At 44.8% G+C, this 21,892-nt stretch overlaps 1 protein-coding gene across 1 annotated transcript in view; it reads right to left on the bottom strand.

Annotated features, from left to right (window-relative positions):
- Positions 1 to 21,892, bottom strand: part of PLA2G4C (phospholipase A2 group IVC) — a 519,666-nt gene that overhangs the window by 202,215 nt on the left and 295,559 nt on the right. The window contains exon 10 of the mRNA XM_069238317.1: positions 8,444 to 8,566. Coding sequence (XP_069094418.1) covers positions 8,444 to 8,566 — 123 coding nt within the window. The remainder of the gene's footprint in view (positions 1 to 8,443; positions 8,567 to 21,892) is intronic.

The following is a 21,892-nucleotide window of genomic DNA, read 5'->3' as shown; positions in this document are numbered from 1 at the left end:
TTGTGCTGCACCTGCAGGCAATTTGCGTGCCAGTCGCAATTTGTGACACCCTAATCGCAAATTGCGACCTCGCCTTTAGCGAACTCGCAAAAAGTGACCTCGCTAGAAGCGAAGTCGCAAAATGCGGTGCAACATCATTTGCGAGTCGCAAATTGGTGTTGCACTTTTTTCCTGGATTACATTTTGCAAGTCAGAAATTGCGATTTGCATTGAATCGCAATTTCCGACTCGCTATTTGTTTGCTACCTACATCTGGCCCTTAGTTCCTGTGGCTCGAACACTACTTCAAAAAATGATGCTACAAAATATGAACTCTATATGAATTATCAGCAAACTCAATCATTTATCATGTTGAGGAAAAAAAGGCATTTCTGTCCTGAAGACGGGCTTCATTGTTTGTAGATTTTTCCCAGTTCCTCTATGTGTAGTGACAGCTTGAGATGGTAGTTGGAAATTAACTTTCATAGCAACTGCAGAGTAATGAAAGTACTGGGGTTAAACGCTGGAATATGATCCAGTCTGCTTCATTGTAAATTTACCAATGAACATCTGCTTTCTGATTATATTTGGTTTTGAAACATATGTTGTATGTATATCCAACCTGCACATTTTAAAATGTGGAATTAGTTCACCTCCCCAAGCTATAGCATTATTAGGAAATATGACTAACATGGAAACAACTATTGTTTCTGGGACCTTTCTATGTAGTTTAATATTTTTATTCAAGTTTTTTTATTATTTTACTTTCATGTAAATTATAACAATGCTGTTATGGAAACAATATTTCTCTTTATTTTAAGCTAATTCTACAACAATTTAGGTTTTTTTCTTCAATAGAGTGCAGGAGTTTATTGGGTGATTGGTGTACACCCCATGGGCAGTTACATGGGCATCCCCTGTGACCTGGCTGTGACATTGGTAAATAGGTAAGTGGGTGCTGATGATGGCATAAAGGCACACACCATTTTACCTGAACCTCAGTGGGTAGTTGCCTAACTAAGAGGTTGGTCACAGAGAAGAAAACAAATGTATATCCTACATTGTGTGAGAGAAAGGATACCAATTTACTAGGATTTAGCATGATTATTGTGTCTATTAATGAATCAAATTATAATGGGCATGGTTACCCCAGCTATATGTTGAAAGTTCTCAAAACAGCATAATTACAGTTAAGATTCTGCAAAAATGACAGATTGGTGGGAAAGCTGAAAGAGCGACAAATACCTGCAGGGCTACTCACAGGTTTATATTCAAAGCTCAGCTGCAGAATTTTATAGTCTGATGGGATGGCCATAGCTCAGTCTGGGCTGAAGGAATCCTTTATCCAAATACACATTCCCAAATTTCAGCTCTATGGAGATGGTAATAATATGAACGACTTCAACTGTGGGATCAGATGAGGAACGTGTGTTAAGGAGACAACAAAAGGCACCACTCTTAATTTTCCTTTTGACAGGGTGGACGGTTTGTTAGCAGTTGGGATTTCCATGAAATGAGAGGCCAATGGAGTAGAGCTAGAGGGATCCAATGGAGGACTGTATAGAGTGGAAGTTCATTTAGATATTAAAATGTCTCTAGAATACTGACTAGGGCAGTGGTTCTGGTGGAAGGCATGGAAGAGTCTTGTACAAGCACAGATGGATTGATGCACACTTCACTTCATGCCAGAGCCGAGGCAAGGCAAGATATACCTAGTGTGATGGGGTGAGCATATGACTGGAAGTGACTTTGAAGCAATACAACATGTAATATTCATTGAGGCAACATTTAAAGTGCATGTAAAATACTAACTTGCAATTCAAATATTAACTTCACTACCCATATTCAATGTGTGTATAGGCCCTTTGTAATCTATCAGTAGATGGTAACATGCAATTTCTCTAAGCATTCTCCTTGTTGATTTTACTGTTGATTACAGATAAGCTCACTGGATCAGGTAATTGAGCAGTACACACAATGGTTATAGATTTATGGTCAAATCAAGCAGAACCTGCGACTGCAGACTGGCTCTGGGGCATAGACAATAATGTAACTTTATGTAATTTGCCTTTCCTGAATTGTCAGCTCATATTTTTTGCTTTTTATGAGATCTATTTTTGCTGGTGTTATGAACACTGTCTTTCAAGACAACAGTTTGCTTTGTTTCTAAATTTGTAATGTAAAATTGATTTCTCCAAATTAGTTTCACTCTCTAATAAGGCAATTGCAAGTTGGTGTAGAAGTTAAATGTGATATCTGAGCTGCAATGTATATTATATTACACCCATTTGGCACAAAGGCAGCCTCCTGAGGGTACTATTGTGTTAAGACTGGACTGAAGTTTAAAACTACTTATTTTATAAACGGCAAGGAAAATGTTACTGCATTATGGAAAACATACTGATATATATTAGCTAAGTTGCCCTATGGTGTGCCTTATAAGCTACCAAGTCTGGGCACTGCTATAATATTTTATGAGTATTTGTATGGCATGCATATCACCCGGGAGGGTATACTGGTGCCTAAGGAAGGCTGGTGGTGTTCTTATAAAGGACAATTAAAAAAGCCAGGTTTTTAGTGTCTTGCAAAATTCTAGGACTAAGCTGGGGGCTCTGATGTACAGGGGAGGTTCTTCCAGGCTTTAGGGGCAAGGTATGAAAATGTGCACCCACTGACTCTGGCCTTTGGATGCAGGGGATGTAGGTGAGCTGGAAACCACTGAGAGGAGGTTTTGGATTGGTGTGTGGAAGCTGAGGCAGCTGTTCAGATCTGCTAGGCCTAGAGTGTGAAAAGATTTGTAAGTGTGTGTGTGGAGCCTGAAGAATGTGTACTTGTGAACTGGGAGCCAATGGAGGTTTTTGAGATGCATAGAGATATGAGTATGGATTGAGAGTGAGTGCGACTCTGGCTGCTGCTTTTTAGACAACCTGGATTCTCTCGGTGAGCTATCTAGTGAGTGTCTTTCGGTAGTCCAGCTTGGTATTGATTAGGGTCTTTTTGATTGTTGTGCAGATGCTGAGTAGGACCCATTTGAAGAATTTTCTAAGAAGCTTGAGGGTGTGGAAGCAGGAAGATGTGACTCAGATGATCTGGTCAGACATTGATATTTGGTTGTCAATTACTGTCTCTAGATTCCTGGCTTGAGGGTCATTCCTAGTTTAGGAGGCCACCAGGCTGCAGTCCACATCAAAGTGCTTTGTACGAAGACTACTAGCTCTGTCTTGTCAGCATTGAGCTTCAGACAATTGGTCTTCTTCCAGTTAGCGAATTCGGGCATGCAGGTGGTGAATTTTGTCTAATGCTGGAGGAATCTTTAGAAAGGGAGAGGATTAGCTAGATGTTGCTAGTGTACGAGATGAGGCGGAGACTGTGGACACAGATGATGTTGACAAGCGTTGCCATGTAGACACTGAAGTGCATGGGACACAGCAAGGACCCTTGGGGGACTTTGTAGATCATTTTGGAGGCAGAAGTGGTGTACAGATCCAGGCTGACCGAATTAGTGCATCTGGTGAGGAAGTAGCTGGTCTATTGAGGAGCGGGTCTCCTTGTGTCAGTTTTCAAAAGCAGTTACATGAGGATGGGGTGAGAGAGTTGAAAACAACAGATAATTCAAGAAGGATGAGTACTGTTATGCTTTCATTGCCCATGATAAGGCAGATGCTCTCAGTGGCAATGATGAGAGCAGGGTCTGTGTTGTGATTGGAGCTGAATATACAGTGTGAATGGTCCAGGGGGTGTTTGTCATTTAGCTGGTCAGCCAGCTTATTGATGCATTTCTTCTGGGACATTAACCAGGTATATTAGCACTGAGATTGATCTGTAGTTGACCAGAGTCCTCAGGTCCACTACAGGTTCTATCAGTAGATGTAGTGCAGTGGTGTGTTTTCCAGGCATCAGGGAAAGTGGCATTACTCCAGGAAAGTCACATTACTGAGTGGGTAATTGGGTATAGAGTTGAGGGCAGTGCAGATGCAGGGGAGTCCTTTGGTCAAGATGAAATGTGGTCAGGGGTTTGCTGGTGCTCCTGAATGTAGTCCATGGTGACAGCAGTTTCCAAAGAGGAGGAAGGTAGGTGAGTGGGTCACCGCACTCTCTGGAATGCTAATCTATCTAGGTTGGAGTGCTGTAAGTGTGAAAAGGTCTGTTTAGGGAGAACTGCTGTTGTAATGGTGCCGATTCTGTTGCTGAAGTAGTGGGCAAGCTGGGTGCAGAACTCCTGAACAGTAGTGATAGTCATGGTGGTGGCAGTGGGGAAGGTGAACTCCTTTACTGTAGAGAACATCTGTTTGGAGTTGTTGGAGCCATTTTCAATTTGTTCATTCAGAGCTGAGTGCTTGGGGGATCTGAGTCATTGGTGATAAATCCAGAGAGCAGATCTGTATGAGTTTCTGCCTTTTCATCCACGGTGTGACTCCATCATTGTTCTTGTTTTTTTACAGTGGTGTTTGGAGGGCCATAGCTCTTCTTTGTACCAACTGGCTTGTGGTTTAGTCAGTGGGGTGTTGATAGTCTTGAGCAGAGCCAGGGTGTCTTTGCAAGAGATAATCCAGGAGCTAAAGTTGGAATTGATCAGAGAAGGTACTCTAGGTGTGATGGGCGGTGGTTTTGGAGTTCTGTGATACCAGTTTCCTCATAGATCTTGTTGCAGTTGCTTTAGTGCCTGCAGTTCTTTGTTGGTAGGGTAGGTGTGCATTAAAGTGGACATCTGAGAGTTCAGGCCAGGTGAGAGAGGTGACTTGTGCACTATGATTTGAAGGACGTTGGAGACAAACGGGGTTGAGGAGATCTTTGAAGTTTTTCACACATTAGATGACTGATTTTTTTTTCAGATCTTCCATGTGGCTGTTGGTGATTGGGATGGTAAAGTCCTCCAGGTGGAAGCTGAGATCACAAAAGAAGATGAAGGAGCTGGAGTCTAGGACAAATGGGGTGATGAGGTCCCTGATGGTGGTTCAGAGATGAGATGTCAGTCTGTGAGGTTAGAAGAGTAGGGCCAAACCCACGGTGGTGCTGTTGGAACTATTGAGCTTAAATCAAGGTAGGCATTGGACTTCGCATATGTGATGGAGCAGTGGATCTTTTATTTATAGATGATGGCTTGTCCTGTCCTGGGATGCAGGTTCTGTTCTGCCTTGCGATTCTGAAGACTGGTGGGATAAACAATGCGATGTTGGGGGCCAATGCTGGGTTGGGTGCAAATTATATATAATTGTACACATTGCTATATCTGGGAAACATATGCCTTCCTGGTGAAAAGTTACAAAAAGCAGTTTGTTGATCTGTAGGTAAACTATATTTTTTACTAACAGTCTTGGCTAAGAGTAAAATCACTTTTTCCTATCTTGGCCTAGGAAATTCTAAGAGCAAATTTTCAAAGTTTTTTTTAATCAAGTTCACTGGTATAAGTATATCTGTGATATCTACTTTGTGATAAAAAAAGGAAAAAAAGAGTACCTTTAGAAAAGAGTTTCTCTGTGCTTCCTGAAAGTGAGCTGGTTTAGAACTGGATGACCTAACAGCCCTCCTCCTGGAAGACTGGTTTGTTAACTGGTAGCAGCAAAGTAGAAGTGGTAGTAACATCATTCAATGGAAGAGACCACATAGCTAAGAGGGGGTAGGAATATCTAGCAACTCAGAGAGCACCTTTCACAGCTCTTTGTTTGAAGTGGAAATCCCAAATGGGCTGACACAATATGAAGATATTGATTCCCATAGGCACTCTAGACTCTGTCAGTATTCTCAGCTCAATGAAAGACTAGTTCATGCAGTGACAGAGCACAGGAATCCTTTCCCTTATAAGGGAACGGATGTGGGGATGGGAAAAGCTACTACACCTTTGCGAAGTCTAGGACCATTCAGGTGGAGGGGTTTTGTGAAGGTGTGCAGTAAACTGAGAAAGGAAGTGGGATTTTGCCAGAGTTTCCTCTGTTATGGGACCAGTAAAAGATGCTAAGGCTTCCTTAGGAGGTCTGTCCACCTCAGGCTTCACAATGGGACCTCACAGTTAAAGTATCTTGCCTTGTGGAGACCTACCCTACTACAGCTTCAAGCTTAGCCACATTGATTGAATTTAAGAGCACAAAAATGACTTAGTTGCCATCCTGAATCCTGCATTATGCTGTTCTCAGCTTTTTGCACCAACACTAATGACTTCAATCTGAGATTGATAAAAACATTCAGCTTCACATTTGAAGGACTATCAACAGCTTCAAGCTCTTGTATTACCTCACTTGAGAAAATGGATATCCAAAAAGTAGACTATGTCAAAGATAAAGTAGCTGAATATAATGGCATGAATATAGTTTACTAAACTATAGTGTCCCAAATAGACTTTTCAAATATATTGCCTCTTGGAATTAATATTAAACAAACTACACCCAATGAAGTGAAAAGTTCAGACATAATATTTAGGTCACAGCAACGAGACAATATTTTTGTTATTGATATTCTGACATGGAACCAAGTCAGAAGGTAAAAACATTGCTTACCAGAGCTTCGCTCCATCTTGGTAGGCCTGAAATCACCCCTAGGTGTCAACCTCCAGCTGCGATTTTTGATTTGTGTTTTGCATTTTCTAGGAGCTCTTTGCCCCAAATAGCTTTAAGAATGATATTTTAGACTCTCCTTTTTCATTTATAATAATTTGCCTCTTTTTGCTTTTCAAAATTATCCTCATTTTTCTAAGTTGTTTTAATAATGTATTGTGTTGTTTTTTTGTATACAGTCCATTATTCATTTTATCTTTAAGAAAAACATCAACCTCACAGTACAGATTTTACAGGTGTCTACCCCAGTGTTTATATTACACAACTCTATTATTTTATCCCAAGAACAGTAATGTTTTTGTCTGTATGACGCTCACCTGGCTCATTGGTGAAGGCCAAAGTGGGAAATCCATGAGCCCCATATTTTGTAAATGCTTGTGGGGGAAGCCCTTGACAGTTATATTGACCTCTCCATCAGTGCAAACCTGTCTATTCCCAATGGAGCCATGGATAATTTTCAGCGCCCAGCAAAGACCGCTTTGGCTATGTGGCAATGGTTGTATACAGAAACATCAGACACTGTACATACGGCAGTGGACTATGTCTCCCAATTTATGGGCAGGGCCATGTTACAAGACAGAAATTTCCAAACTCACACTAACATACAAAGCAGTTATGAAAAATGTTTCCCCAATCTTTCAGGTGCCTAGAATTGGCTGTGGAAGTTTCTACATTTGTATGCTTGCAATACCGATGCTTTCAAACATCAATAAAAGGATCTAACTTTTCAAGTTTTCTATGGACTCATCTTGGTTGACAATATGTTGTGGACTGTCTATGAGTGCTGTGGTATTCTTTTAGCCATTGTTTACCGAACTTCTATAAACTTGTAAGATTTCCTCTCCTAACCAAAGAAACAAAGGGTCAGTTCAAGAGGGCAGTATTCTGAGACTTCTCTAACTGTTTCTTTATGGTCTGCTAGTGCGTGTATTGTGCTGTGTTGTGTTGTTGACTTCAAAGGTTAACTGACTGAAATGAATACATATTTCCTTAGAGAAGGGGTGCTGCTTTATTACATGGGTAGTAGCGCTCCCCTTCCAATCTAATATTCCACTTTTTGTCAGTCAGCATGCTTGGATTATGTCATATACTTAACAAAAAGCTAAGGCCATCGACATGAGGTTGGTTTTACTTTGCTACATAACAAAATGTATACTGGTTGAAAATTGTGGGGGTCCTGTTGTACTCAGTCAGAACAAAATATTAGGTAGAGCGGATGGGATCATTAATCATGTCATCCTTATACTACTGCAAAAACTTTCAAAACATTTTACAGAAACATCTATACAAAGTCACAAATTTCAGAGTAAGTGGACCGGGAATAGCCTTAACTTAGATAGATTACATTAAAACTGCATACAATTAATTGCATGGAATACCATATTACAGCGATAATATTTACTTTCCATAGGGTCTTTATGTAAGATCCTCATGACTCTGAACATCCACCTGGATCACTTTCTATTTTACTATCAAATGCTGCAAATTAAGTCAGAAACTGAAAGCCTTTAAAACCATTTTAAATATAGCAAATACATCGCCATCTCAGTCTGGCTCCCAGGTTTAAAATGCATTGGGCCTCACCCCAAGAACTCCATCCAACCACCTGCTATTCATGAAACAGTCTCCACAAGACCATTTTACAACCAATAAAATAAGAAAAGAAGCATATTCTACTTGTGGCAGGTGTATAATTCTATCATACTTCCAGATACAAACCTGAAATGTAGACTGAATTCTGATTCATGCATAACATTGTGTTGCTTGTTGAACCATTTGGGTGTCTTCCTCCATATCAACATTCTGAAAGTGGTTTGCTGTATCAGATATATACCATACATAGTGGTGTGGGGCACACCAATACATACGTTCTGTTCATTATACCAAGCAAATATTTAGATGGCCAGGTGCTTTACCTTCTAATAATTCCTCCAATCTCACCAGCGCGTTATGGCCGACCTCGCTCTCCAGCTCTTCAATAGGCAGACCCATTAGGAACTCAGCAGCAAGGCAGCGCTCACATGAACACTTCTCATCAACTGCAAAATAAGATCATATAAGCAATTAAACTTACAAAATTTACATTGTTACCCTAATAGATGAAGTATTAAAGAATATCAGATTAAAGTCAATGAGTTAATAGCGAGTGTGCCATCAACAAAACGTTTTCTTGAAAATCAGTTTGTAGCAACGGATTTAATGCATTTAGTTACTGTATTTAATATGAAACCCATTCAATTATTACAAAAGCAAAAGTCTAGTATGGAGAGTCCCAGTTACCTGAAAGGTGAATAAATTAACACTGTGCTTGCTTGACAGAAAGTTTGGAAATTTGACTTTTTCCTGGCATGCCTTGTGTTTTTCTGTAAGAGTAACTAAATAACAGGCAAGCTAACTATGACTGTACCATGTTCTTCAAAGCTCTAGCAGTAGAGCACGAGGTTCTGCTATTGAGGATGTACTCTTGTGTGTTGCACCACTCTAAGTAGAAGGTGACTACTCCCACCATGCCATGCTACATAATGAATAAAGATTGCTCATAGCAGAGATTCCAATGATGTGGGAAAGACATGTTTATTTGTATCTTTGCGAGAGTCAAAATAAGTGCAGTCTCTCATAACCCCTACACCTCACTTTCAGCTGCAGATTATTCTAGTTTATGTGGCACTGTGTAAAACAAATTATCACTGACATGCCCCTGCCTCCTTTAGATTAACAATTGAAGAAAAACAGTTTTACGTTTGTCAGGAATACCTGCACATCTTAACCAAAACAAAACACCAATCTTGGAGTGTCTAGTCAGTCACTCCTTGAATCCACATCTTGCAGCCATCTGTCAATCCCACTATCTTTTCTGACTGAAAATAGCAGAGGTTCCTATCTGTCCACTTTGGAATATATGCTCTTATGTCAAGGAACAATGTTAGGACTCTGTAAAATGCCAGCCACAGTGTCCAACTGTGAATTTGGTTTGCCTGAGACCAAGAGGACAAGGTTAATGCCCCACTGTCTAAAGCCTTGTAGTTATGCAGAGGACCCGAGTCAATCAGGCACCATAAAGGACCATGTCGCCCAGCTGCCTGAACCAAACGAAGAACATCTGCAGCTTATGAAGTTTGAGTATCTGCATTCACTTAAAGGCTGCAATTGTGATGAATATATATCACGTTGACCTGCACTGTACATGATATGACATTGTGGAACCTGTATGTTCATATACACATGCATATGCACATATTAAACATACATATGTCTATATATCGCTATTCTTATCTCTCTCTCTCTCTCTCTCTATATATATATATATATATATACACACACACACACACACACACATATATATACATATATATGTGTATGTTCACGCTCCTTCTTCCACCCGATAGATGGAGCACTCGCAGGCGGGTGCTGTACTAGGTGTGGGTGGTGCTACCAACAATGTACGCTTTCAAACAAAACAGTTGGCCCTCCTTTGGGAAAGATTAATTGTTCATTTATTATGAATGAAAAGAACAAGGAGGTAGCATTCGATAAATACATGCTTTTGGTTACCACACTTCCTGCGTTCAAAACAGAAAGAGGGCTCAGACTCCCCTGATCTCAGTCGCCATCTTTGCAAAGCACAATTACATTCTAATGAATACACCACAGTATACCATCCGTGGTCTGCCAAATTTCAAATTACAATGCATTCCGCAATTCCAGTTTCATTGTAGTTATCACATTATTTTGTGCAAAATCATCATATTACATTATTTTAGAAGGCCCTGTATGGGCTCTCATAACTCAATATAACGACCTCTTGTCTGTCGAATTGCACACATCATTACATGGATTTGTTTTAAGTAGTATCATTTGTCAGATATCACTATAATTCCCCTTTAGAGCCTACATAGGTCAATCATTATTACATGTGAAATCGCCGTTTTACAATTTGTTATGCAGCCCTATATGGGCATTCATTTAAACACAGGATAATGTTACATGGCCTTCTGGTTGTAAACATCACTACATAGAGAATTTCAATGACATCATTCGTCAGGCACCATCCTGTTTCTGTTTATCCCGTAAAGCCTTCAATGGGCATTCATTCTGTGTGCCAATCCATATTAGCTGCACAGCCTACTCTAACTTTCTCTACAAGGCTATCTTTCTTCCTTCTTCCAAAATGAGATATCCCACTACCCCAAACAAACTGATAGTTTCTCATCCTTATTTAGACCCTGCGGTTCTTTTGTTAGTAAATCTATAATACTGTGACTCTTATCTCCCCAATCTTTGTATTCTATCACTTCCTCTCTCCCACTCAGATACATGATCATTGCAAAAGAAACTCAATTAATTTTTGTTACTCTTGTGATATAATTCAGTGTCTTGCAATGGGATCTTTGCATCGCAATGTTTTATTGCCCTCATATGTTCAAGCATCTGTTTTTTTGTGGGATATATTGTACTCCCTGTGTATTTCAGTTGAGCAGGCATATCAAACAATACACTGTGTAGGCAGTAGTACAGGTCAAATTCCTTTTTCTTCCTAAGTGTCCTATACCCTGGTATCTCATCTGCAGGGCTCTCACTAGTTTTACAAGGTTTACATTTGGTGCAAGGGTGAAATCTCATGTGTTCTGTGAAAGTGGTGGATACTTTACCAAGGGAAAGGTGGCTTCTTACCAATTGCTGTTTAATCAACCTTCCCTTCCTATATGTGACGTGGGGACTTTCTGACAAATCTGATCCAATAATGTTATCCACTTTTAAAATATGCCAGTTTTTTCTGAGGATCTTTTTAATCCTATCTATTACTTGAGAAACTGGTTATGCATCTAAACTGTGTATCATCAAGAACTCTTAGTGGACAAAAGGAAGCAGAGTGATGACACATACATATGAAAACTAGACTTGTAATGACTATTCTAGCTGTTTGCTGTCAAAACGTTACAAAATACAGTTTATAATTTACTTGAACATTTTCCTGGATCCACCCAAAGCCCTGTAAGTGAAAATAGCTTTTGGGGAGCTAGTCACTGAAGGAATATGACATTAATTTTTCATATAACCAACAATTAAATATCAGGCACCTTACTAGCCTGTGAGGTTCAAGAATGCCCTTACATTAGTTTGGGGCTTTAAACGCTCCCAGGACCACAGTGGTCTGGATCCTGGGCTGGAGAGGATGTACTTGTCCCCCCATCAATTTGGTAACTCACATATCACAGAACCCTAACACATCTGCGACATACTGATTTGATCTTCCTAGTCAGGCCTGCCTGTTGCATACTGAGAGAAAACAGGGCTGATTGCAGAAATCCACTCACTTTTTGCGCTAATTTTTCACTCATGATGTTTTCCGGACTCTGATGATACCCTGAGCACTGCTAGGTAGTCCCAGGGCCTGTGCTCTGATTAAAATGGTAAATGCAAATTAGGCTTATTGCAATTGGTTATACCAACCTACCTATAAGTCCCTAGTATATGGTAGGGCATGTAGGTGTAGGGGCCCCAGTATAGATAGGACACCCACCCGAAATAATCATCTTTGGCCCACACAAAAACACTTGGGACACCTCGTGGTGGCCCACCATGCTAGGGCCCGCACCCACCCCCGCAAACCACGCACGCAGCCTCAGCATCATCCTGGACTCCTCCCTCTCGATGACCCAACTAATCAACGCCCTCACCTCCTCATGTTTCAACACACTCCACACACTGAAAACAACATTCAAGTGGATCCCTACAGAGACCAGAAAGACAGTCACCCACGCACTCATCAGCAGCAGGCTTGACTACGGCAACGCCCTCTACACCGGCACCACACTAAAACTCAAATGCAAACTACAGCGAATCCAGAACTCAACAGCACTATTCATCCTCGACCTCCCCCCTTACATGAACACATCTCACCACACCTCAAATCCCTCCACTGGCTCCCCATAGATAAAAGGATCACCTTTAAGATCCTCATCCACGCACACAAATCGCTCCACAACACCAGCCCAACCTACCTTAACGAAAGAGTGACCTTCCACACTCCCACACGCCACCTCCGCTCCGCCGACCTCTCTCTCGCCACTGTTCCTCGCATCAAACACACCACCACCGGAGGCAGATCTTTCTCCTACCTAGCCCCCAGGGCCTGGAACTCCCGCCCCACCCACCTCCGCAAGACCCAAGATCTCCTACTCTTCAGGAAGAGCCTTAAGACCTGGCTTTTCGAACAGTGATCTCCCCTCCCCCCTGCCTTTCTCCCCCCCAGCGCCTTGAGACCCTCGTGGGTGAGTAGCGCGCTCTATAAGTCTCTTTGATTGATGATAGGTGCACTGTTGTGGTACCCCTGACCATTTTAAAAGAATGCCTGTCTTACTGGCTGCTATTAAGTTACAGTTAACCCCAAATTTGACTTTGGAATAAAAAGTACTTTGTAATGTACGCCCTAGGTGCCCTCAGTGTTGGATGCATTGTAACTATAAGCAGGGACTTTATAAAATATGTTGTATAAGCCCTGGTGAGTGAAAATAGCCAAATTAATTTCTCCTATTGTAGTGAATGGGCTCTATAGGCTAACATGGAGAGACTTGATTTTAAAATAAGCAAGTCTTATTTTCTATAGGAAGGGGCTAAATATAGTATGTTTGGTATTAAATTAAAAGTTATAATAAATCCAATAACTTGCCACTGTTGAATTTATTATAACTTGGACAGAGAAAGAGCTTTAGTACTCTTGCTAATAAGTCACCTGTTTCAGCCCTGTAGTGCCATTCTCTGATTGGTCAGCCTCTGGCAGCCTGAGCTAGGTTGCCTTGATGAGGTGTGATGTGGCCCGGGCATAAACAAAGGAAGCATCTGATGGGATGGGATCTGCCCCAGCAGATGATAGAGCAGGATGGGGAGAGAGCAGCCAAATTAGACTTCATAGGAGGGAAGGACATTTGGGACAGCATCTGGACTTTTCCCATTTCCTGCAACCCCAGACAGGCAGATGCCCCCTGATTAGATTAAGAGAGGACTGGAAAGGGGTGTGTTAAGGTAATCTTAGCCACTCAGCCATGCCTAAATTTTAAGACCAGGAAGAATTCACTCAAGAGGATGATGGCATGTACATGATTGGACATGCTTTCCGTTCCAGGATCAAACATAAATATGGCAGAACTGCCCCCTTTGGGGTCATCAAGAAAAGGACTTTGCCTTACTTCTACAACTCCAAGAAGGGACTCCCTGTAAGCTACAGGTAGGAAGGAGCTGACCAGAATCCCCTGCATCACGCCCCGCAAAAATAGACCAGCTGACCAGTGGTCATTTAAGGATTTGGACAAGGTGCATTGTGGGAGTTGAGGTCCTACCTCCCCAAGGAGCAACACAGAGCTTTTGGAACCTTGGGGTGAGTTGTGGACACTTGAAAGACCTTACATGTACTTCTGGAAGAAGATCCAGAGGTTTGTAGCAACTTTGAAAAAAGCTCTATAAGTTGGCCGACCTGATGTGGAGAGTGAAGCCGGCCAACATCAACCACGACCTGGCCTGACTTGCAGGTTCGCACTGCTGAAAAGCTCCAGAGCCCCACACTTCCAGGATTTGACTGGGGGCTTGCAGAGAGGCAATTCGACGATGTTGCATCAGGATTGGCTAGCTGAGGAGGACCACCCGACATCAGAGAAAAAAAGCTCCAAAAACTTTTCTAAGTCTAAAGGTAAACGTTTTACCAAGGCCACCCCTGTAGTGTAACCGGAGAGGGCTCCAGGGTGTCGGCATCAACTTTCGACTTGGTCCCAGTAGGAGGAAATCTTGCCAAAAAGGTTTCTAAGTCCCAATGATGAAGTGTTGACCGAGGCCTCCCGTGCAGTGTATTCCAAAAGGGCTCAAGCGAGGTTGGCCTAAACTTGTGACTTTGTCCCAGTCGGTGAGAAATCTTCAAGACATTTTCTAAGTGTGAAGGGAAAACTAACTGAAGCCTCCCGCTCAGTGTAGTCGAGCAGGGCTCCATTGCTATTGCCCTGAACTTTTGACTTTTCCCTGGTCTAGTGCAACCAGATGTCCAGAATGGCACTTTTTGCTTTTAGGCGCTAGAAAACATTTAAGCCCTCATTATGACCCTGATGGTGAGTGATAAAGTGGCTGTAATACCGCCATCAAGCTGTCAGTAATTACCACCAAATGAAAACCATGGCGGTGATAACTCCCATAGACAGCCAACGTACCACACCAACCACCAGGGCTGAAACAACACTCACCATACCGGTAGCCGTCAACAGCCAAGCAGACGACATAGTACCGACCACCATATTAAGACACATCAATCCGCCATGTTTTCTGGGGCGGTACTAACCCCATCAAAAGCCTGGCAGAAACGCATCACAGAAGAGAAAGGACTAACCATCAGAGACACAGGGAAGAACAACACAGCCCTGGAACCCGACCAGCTAGTCTTTCTGATGCTCTTCTACGTCATGCTCTACCTGGAACACCAACGCCGACGAGGACTATGACAGTGAGTACAGCTCCCTAGCACACGAGGGAGGGGTTAAAACATGAGTGACACACAGACACACACGACACACACCGAACACACACACCAAACACACGCCCAGCTGCACACAAAAAACAATGGCACATAATACACGGCAGAATAATTCAAGGACAAGAATGCACTAAGGAGAATGTATTGATATCAACAGCTAATAAATAATCCAATTGTACGAGAAACAGGTATGTACAAATGTACACAAAGGGCCACCGCCCAGTCCAATGTACTAAGGGCCCACATGGCCACATGGCCACAATCCAAGGCCCTACAGTAATCCTGACTTCATCCGGATAGAACTCTGCAGGGGCATCAGTTTGCCAGTGGGCAGGCACCTCAGGGCCATGGGGGGGCCCTCAGCCGAATACATGAAAAAGTCCACTGGTTCTGGAGGAGGGATCCATGCCCATTTCTCTGTCCTGGGTAGTGGAAGGCTACAGTCTCTCGAGTGGGTGACTTTCCCACTGGTTCTGGAGGGGGCTCCATGTCAATTTCTCTGTCCTGGGGAGTGCAAGGCCACAGGCTCTCGAGTGGGTGACTTTCCCACTGGTTCTGGAGGGGGCTCCATGCCCATTTCTGTGTCCTGGGGAGTGCAAGGCAACAGTCTCTTCAGTGGGTGACTTGCAGTGCATGTCGGTGTGAGTGTGGACTTGACTGTGAGGGAGGTGGAAGAGGAGGGGGAAACAGAGGAAGCAGTGGATGTGGTTGTGTTTGCAACTGTCTGGTGTTTGCATGAGTGCTTGTGGGATGAAGTGAGGTGCTTGTGTTTGCCTGTGCCACTCTTGGGTGTTGTCTTGTGTGCATGCTCATCTGTATGTGTGCATGGGATGGGTTGGGGCTGAGGAGGCTGGGAGTGGGAAGTGGTGGCTGGGGGGGGGGGGGGAACAGTAGAAACTGGAACAATGGCTGCCATCAGAGAGGAGGCCAGAGTTTGTATTGATCTCTGTTGGGCCGCCAATCCACTGTGGATGTCCTCCAGGAATGCATTGCATTGCTGCATTTGGGATGCCAGTCACTGGATTGCATTCACAATGCTTAACTGCCCTAGAGAGATGTATCACAGAGGGTCAATAGCCTCCCTACTAAGGCAGCAGGGGTCACTGAGGCAGGGCCTGGGGTGCCTGGGGCAAAGGAGATGCCCACCTTCCTGGGTGAGCGGGCACGGCCAACTCGCTGAGGGGCAACTGGGAGGGTGGTGCTGGTACGGGGGTGGTAGCTGTACCTGCAGCTGGGGTGGACACAGAGGTGTCCACCACCACCAGGGAGCTTCCATTGGAGGAGGTATCTGAGTCTGTGTTGTCACCGCCTGTCTCCGCCGTGGTGCTCCCCTCGCCCTCCGTCCCACTGGTTCCCTCGCATCGGTGGACTCGGACTCCAGGGTCCTGTGGGATGCAGCTCCCTCTGTCACTGGTGCCCCTGCTCCACCGCCAGATGATGCTAACGCACACATGGACAGGAGGACAGTAGAAAAAAGGGGGTGGCGAGAGAAAAAGGAAACACTGGGTCAATTACTGCACCAACACCAAATTTGGCATACACAGCACTGTCACATACAGGGATCAGGCTTGAGCACTATGCATTGCACTGCCAGTGATTTGGCTAGATGCCACGGCAAAACAATGGTCACACACCGCCAACTGCATCTCTCCTGGTACCCACAAAGCCCTGACTGAAATGGAATGCTAACAAGCTAGGTTACCTGCATTTGCCATACACCCATTACCCTAGAGTTGATTCATGCTGCAATGTCTGGCCTGGCCTTAGGAGCACCCACTCACTCACATTCACCACCTGGATCACACATCACCTGCCAAGTTTTCTAATGATGCCCATTGTACTCACCCCCTTGTGGCTGCTAGGATTCCCTCAAGCGCCCATCTAGATCTGGGTAATTCACCGCCAGTATGTGGACCATCAGGGTGGTCAAGTTTCTACGGGAACCCCTTCCTCGTTGGGAGGCCATCCCCAGCTGGGCCTCCACAGTCTTCCGTGCCCAGAGTCTCAGGTACTCTCACCATTTCCGACAGTGGGTGATCTGCCTGCCATAGACCCCCAGGGTCCGCACGTCCTTGGCAATGGCAAGCCATAATCCCTTCTTTTGATGGGTGCTGACCTGCAGAGGTAATACAGACAGGTGAACACCATTAAGCAAACAATCCAGCCTGTCACACATATAGCCCACCAATCCAGTTTCCATCACAATTGGAACACATTGCCCGGCGCACAATATGTACACCACCACAAGACATTTCTCCCACCCCCCCCAATGACACAATGCTTGCACAAACATTTCCATGCATCCTTCCCACATGCATCGTGCCCAAAGTGTACTCACCTGTTGGTCTGGAGGCCCATACAGCAATCCATACTGGGATAGGACCCCATCCACTAGTCGCTCCAACTTCTCCAAAGTTGAGGTAGGGGCCCTTTCCCCAGTCACACGGGCCATGTAGGTTCCAGACACAGGTCACAGCAGCACACGCAGTGTAGGTGTTCTCCTGTTGAAGGACAGGAAACAAGTGAGGAATCAGACAGAAAATGGCGGTCACGTCTGCAGCAGTGTACACCGTCACAGCCTGCGCATATCCCCATTGGCCACTCTACTCCATAGAGGCCCATATTATCAAAGAGGAATTGTATGGTGGTGCAAGACCGCCTTCCGCCACAACACCCGTAGGCAGAATTACCTCACTTCCACCTGTCCCTAATTACAGGGCAGACGGTCGCCATTTCATGGAGGAGGACAACCATCATATCAACATTAACTGCGTCCCAGACTAGATTAGCACATACCTCGCCATTCCCACTGGCCCATAAAATAAATGCATTATGCACACTGAAGTTGTGGTTCCATTGTTCAAATTGTGACAGCCTACTCACGCTTGTGCCCCTTAGATAACTACTGCTGCAGATGAATAGGAGGTGGAGACATACTCCTGTGTACAGACCCCTTGTGGACTTGGCTACACTGGAGGACAGGCACATTATCCTCACCTATAGACTGGACAGGGCCACAATAACTAAGCTGGGGTGCCCAATTGGAGCCAGACCAGATACCTGCTATCCGTCGTCCCACTGGGATCTCCCCTCTTGTGCAGGTGCTATCAGTGCACCATTTCCTGGCAACTGGTTCTTTCCAAGTGACAGTAGGCTTGGCAGCAGGAATGTCACAGCCAATGTTCTCAATAGTGCTGGCAAGAGTGTTGTCTGCCCTGGTAAAACACATGTGCAGCTACATTTCTTTCCCCCAGGTGGAGAATTTGGCTACTGTGAAGGCCGGATTATATGCAATGGGACATATCCCCAATATTATTGGGGCAATTGACGGGACACATATTGCGTTCCCCCCCCCCTCCTGCCAGAATGAACAGGTGTTCAGGAATCGTAAGAGTTTCCACTCACTGAATGTGCAAATGGTGTGCCTAGACCAGTACATCTGCCATGTCACTGGCAAGTATCCTGGGTCGATGCATGACGCCTTTGTCCTGAGGAATATCAGCATCCCAAATGTGATGGCCCAACTACAGAGGCACAGGTTGTGGCTAATAGGTGAGCCTTGGTCCCCAACCACTGTATGTTAGTGTATGCCTTCAGGTGTCATACCTATAGCATTGTGTGAGGCTAAATGTTATCCCTCAATACTTGCAGGTGACTCTGGCTACCCAAACCTATTGTGGCTGCTGACCCCTGTGAGGAATGCCAGGACAGGGTCAGAGGAGCTTCATTATGAGGCATATGGGTGAACCAGAAGGATCATCGAAAGTACCTTCGGCCTCCTGAAGGTCAGGTTCGGGTGCCTGCATCTGACTGGTGGATGCCTGTGCTAATCACCAGGGAAGGCCTGCCAGATAGTAATTGCATGCTGCATGTTGCCCTCAGACGGCATGTATCCTTTCTGCAGGAGGAAGAGACTGGAGATGCCCCTGTGGGAGCAGCAGACCTTGAGGAAAGTGAGGATGAAGAGGCTGAGGATGAGGACAACAGAACATGTATTTTCCATCAATAGTTCCAATGACACAGAGGTGAGACAGTGCAACTGACCATTCCTATCACTACTGATGTATTCTCTGTGACTGTAGCATGGTGGCATTAACTTCCTTTGCATCTCAACTTACTGTCATCTATGGTTTGTCATTTTACAGATGTTGGTGAAATAACTGTGTACTGATGTGCTGATTACAGCCAGCTACACGTCTTTATTTCTATGCTCTCAGTTTTCAGATCATTTCAGATGTGACTTTTTCCATAAATGCACATTTTCAAAACATAACATGCTAGTAGTCAAGTTGTGTTCAAAGGTGTTTATTGCAGTGCTATGAAATTGAGAGAATTGTGCAATGGAATGGGGTGATGATGGAGGAATGTCGAGGGTAATGTTCCAGTCTGTTTGTAGCACAGGTCCAGTGTCCAAGGGGCCATAGGAAGGTGAGCAAAGGCAGTTCAAAGTGGACAAGGTGACAGGGTGGGACACAAGGGGGACAATAAGAAGAGTCTCATTTCCTGGTGATGGTTTTGGCAAATGTCTGTGGATTCTGTCTCGTTCGCAGGGAACGTTTGCAGGCTGGTTCACCTTCTGTAGGGGTGCTGGTGGCCTGTGGGTCCTGTAGCAGGGCCTCCTGCCCACTAGCTGCAGCAGAAATGGAGGGCTGGTCAATGGACTGGCTAGTGATAGGGGCACGCTGCTGTGCTGTTGGCTCCCTTATGATGTTGCCCTTGTCTGCCAGCACCCCTGCTATGAAGATAAGGGTGGTGTTAATGGCCTGCAAGTCCTCCCTGATCCCCTGATATTGTCCCTCCTGCCGCTGCCTGTTCTTCTGCACGTTATCAAGGATCTGACCCATAATGTTCTGGGAATGTTGGTAAGCTCTCAGGATCTCGGTGAGTGCCTCCTGGAGAGTCGGTTATCTGGTCCTGTCCTCCCCCTGGCACACAGTGGTCCTCCCAGTGTCTATGTTGGCCTGTGCCTCTGTCTCCTGAATAGTGTACCCACTGCCACTGACCCCAAGTCCCTGATTGTCTTGGTTATGAGGTGTGGCCTGGGGTCCCTGTACAGGTGGGCACACTCCTGATTGACGTGTCCTGAGGACAGAGGGATGGTTACGCTGGGTGGGTGCTGTTGGATACTGATGGGGGAGGCTCTGTGGTGGACTGTGAGTGGGCTTGGGTGACCAGCTGTCCAGTGGTCCCTGATGGACCAGGTACTCCATCCAGATCCTGAAGTCCAGAGTTACTGTCATCATTGGGGGCATCTTCTGTTTGGGGACTGGTATGTTGTGGTACCTCCTCTCAGCGGACATTGCCTGGAACATCTGTGGGGATGTAAGTGATGTATTATGCTTCATGTCTGTGACATTGTACATCCCTGGCTTCCCCTCTGTCGTTCCTGTTGCCCTGCCACCTTTTGCTTAGGGTGATGTATTGTGTGATTGTTAGTTCCCCTATGCTGTGCATGCTTTGGTGATGGGTTTCCATGCAGGGCTAGGAGGGCTGTCTATGCATTGGTATGGAATGAAGGGCTTGGCATTGTGGTTAGTCATATATGTAGGTGCAGTGTGTGGGATGGAGTGGAGTGATGGGAATGAGGGTGAGGGTGTAAGATGGCATGCAGGTATAGGGGGTGACGAGTAGTAAATGTTGACTTACCAGTGTCCAGTCCTCCGGCTACTCCAGTGAGTCCCTCAGGATGCAGTAATGCCAAGACTTGCTCCTCTCATGCTGTGAGTTGTGGGGGAGGAGGTGGGGGTCTACCGTCAGTCCTCTGTATGGCAAGCTGGTGCCTTGCTGCTATGGAACGTACCTTCTCCCGTAGGTCTTTCCACCTCTTCTTGATGCCGTCCCTTGTTCTTGGGTGCTGACACACAGCATTCACCCTGTCCACAATTCTCCGCCATAGCTCCATCTTCTTTGCAATGGATATCTGCTGTGCTTGTGCTCCAAACAGCTGTGGCTCTACCCAGACAATTTCCTCCACCATGACCCTTAACTCCTCATCAGTGAAATGGGGGTGCCTTAGTGGGGACATGGGTGTTGTGTGCTATGTGTTTGTGAGGGTGTGTTGAGTAATGTGGTGGGGTGCATGAGGGATGTATAGGTGTAAGCGGTGTGGGTGTCTAGTTGTCTTTTTGCTGTTTGTGTCAATCTCCTGGCAGTAATTGTTGTTTGTAAAGGGTTGTGGGTACTGTGGGTGTGTGTTTTATAGTGCTGTGGGTGGGTGTGGTGTGTGTATATGAGTATCAGGTGTGTGTTTTTAGTATTGGCCAATGTAGTGTTTTGTTTGTAGGTGTCCATTCTGAGCGCGGCGGTATGTACCGCCAATGGTTTCCCGCCATTGAATGTCCGCTGTGGTGATTCGTGGGTCATAATTTGGTGGGCCTTGTTTTGTTGGCGTAATGGTATCGGTGTTAGGACTGCCACTCTACCACTGACCTTTGGGCTGGAGGATTTGTGTATATGGCTGTATTCTGTCGGATTAGTGTGTGTGTCATAATATGGTGAACAGATATTCGCCACCTCAGTGTTATGTTGGCGGCTGTCACTGCGGCAGTAAGCGTGATTTACCGTCAATGTCATCATGAGGGCCTTAATCTTTAAAATTTCATATCTCTGGTTCCCTGCACTTTTTTTTTGTTGTTTTGGTGTCATTTTATTAAAGATGTTGGATTTTTGTTGAGTTTTGTGGTTTAGTTATTTACTGTTTTGTTGATATTAAATGCTTCACACACCTGTATCTTAAGTTAAGCCTAACTGCGCATGGCCAAGCTACCAGGGGATGGGCCAGGATTCATTTGAGACGTTGACTGGACCTAGTGTGGGTTTGTGGCCTATTGCTAAGTGTAGGTACCTACCTGCC

The sequence above is a fragment of the Pleurodeles waltl genome, chromosome 6 (assembly GCF_031143425.1).
Source record: "Pleurodeles waltl isolate 20211129_DDA chromosome 6, aPleWal1.hap1.20221129, whole genome shotgun sequence".
In the NCBI taxonomy this organism is placed as follows: Eukaryota; Metazoa; Chordata; class Amphibia; order Caudata; family Salamandridae; genus Pleurodeles; species Pleurodeles waltl.
This window is presented reverse-complemented; position numbering and strand designations above follow the sequence as displayed.